Source organism: Helobdella robusta (assembly GCF_000326865.2).
Source record: "Helobdella robusta unplaced genomic scaffold HELROscaffold_4534, whole genome shotgun sequence".
Lineage (NCBI taxonomy): Eukaryota > Metazoa > Annelida > Clitellata > Rhynchobdellida > Glossiphoniidae > Helobdella > Helobdella robusta.
The window spans coordinates 1-1,035 of record NW_008705111.1 but is presented as its reverse complement, the minus strand read 5'-3'; the positions used below and the strand labels follow the sequence as shown (position 1 = coordinate 1,035).

The 1,035-nt window shown below is 34.7% G+C and overlaps 1 protein-coding gene across 1 annotated transcript; it reads right to left on the bottom strand.

Moving 5' to 3' along the window:
- Window positions 1–629: 629 nt before the first annotated feature.
- On the bottom strand, window positions 630–972 carry HELRODRAFT_184794 (hypothetical protein; the record flags this gene model as incomplete). Its single annotated transcript, XM_009026194.1, has 1 exon — window positions 630–972. A coding segment is annotated over one exon (343 nt), but the record flags the coding sequence as incomplete, so codon positions are not given.
- Window positions 973–1,035: the final 63 nt, after the last annotated feature.

The following is a 1,035-nucleotide window of genomic DNA, read 5'->3' as shown; positions in this document are numbered from 1 at the left end:
ACAACAGCTATTTAGATGTTGTTGGTCGACATTATGACCAAAAAAAAGCCACAAATCTTAAAAAATTCTCCCCCGGGTCGAAAAAATTTATTTAAGTACACATGCAGCCCTTCAAAGGTAAAATTGTTCTCAATGCGGCCCTCACAGCAAAAAGTTTGCCCACCCCTTGATTCTAAACGGTTATCGAATTGAGAAAAGAAGACAAGACATTACCATTAAAAAACTTACTTTCATTAATATTGATTATTATAATTATTTTTATTATAATATATAATAATAATTATTATTATTATTATCGTTTATCATATTATACTTGGTACATCATTAAAGCTTTCGGTAAAAAACGACTCTTTGTTGTACACATTTTCAGAAGAATTTATCGAATCAATATTATTATTCGTCATAATTTTCAACATAATTATATTCATAATTATCATAATTATATTTATAACTATCATACATTTCATAATTATTATGATAGTAGCTATCACAGTTGCGACAAAATTGGTTAGAACATTGGCTTTCGCTTGGATACTGACTCTGGCAGAGGTGATGTTGCCAGCAGTTGTAACAGAGATTTGGTGATTGATACTGCGTGTAATTTGGGCTTTGGTAGGTATTGTATGAGTTTAGTTGTTGATCCTGGTACGTTTGTTGAAGCTGCTGCTGTGACTGCTGCGATTGTTGTGGCTGTTGCTGCGACTCTTGTGGCTGTTCGGTGCATGTTTCATTTTGTTGTTGTTGTGGTTGTTCTTGGCAGTATGGCTGTTGTAGTTGTTGCTGTTGTTGTTGTTGCTCATCGTCGGCGGGAAATGTTTGTTGATCATCTTTAACACATTGTTGATGGCTGGGTTGCTGATGTAGTTGTTGCCGAAGTTCTTGTGGCTGCTGGTGGTGTTGATTTTGCGGTTGCTGATGCTGTTGATATTGTTTTTGAGGTTGTTTTTGTTGTTGTTGTTGATTATGTTGTTGCTGATGATGTTGATGTTGTTGTTCGATTATGTTGATGTTGTTGTTGATTATAATGTTGCTGAT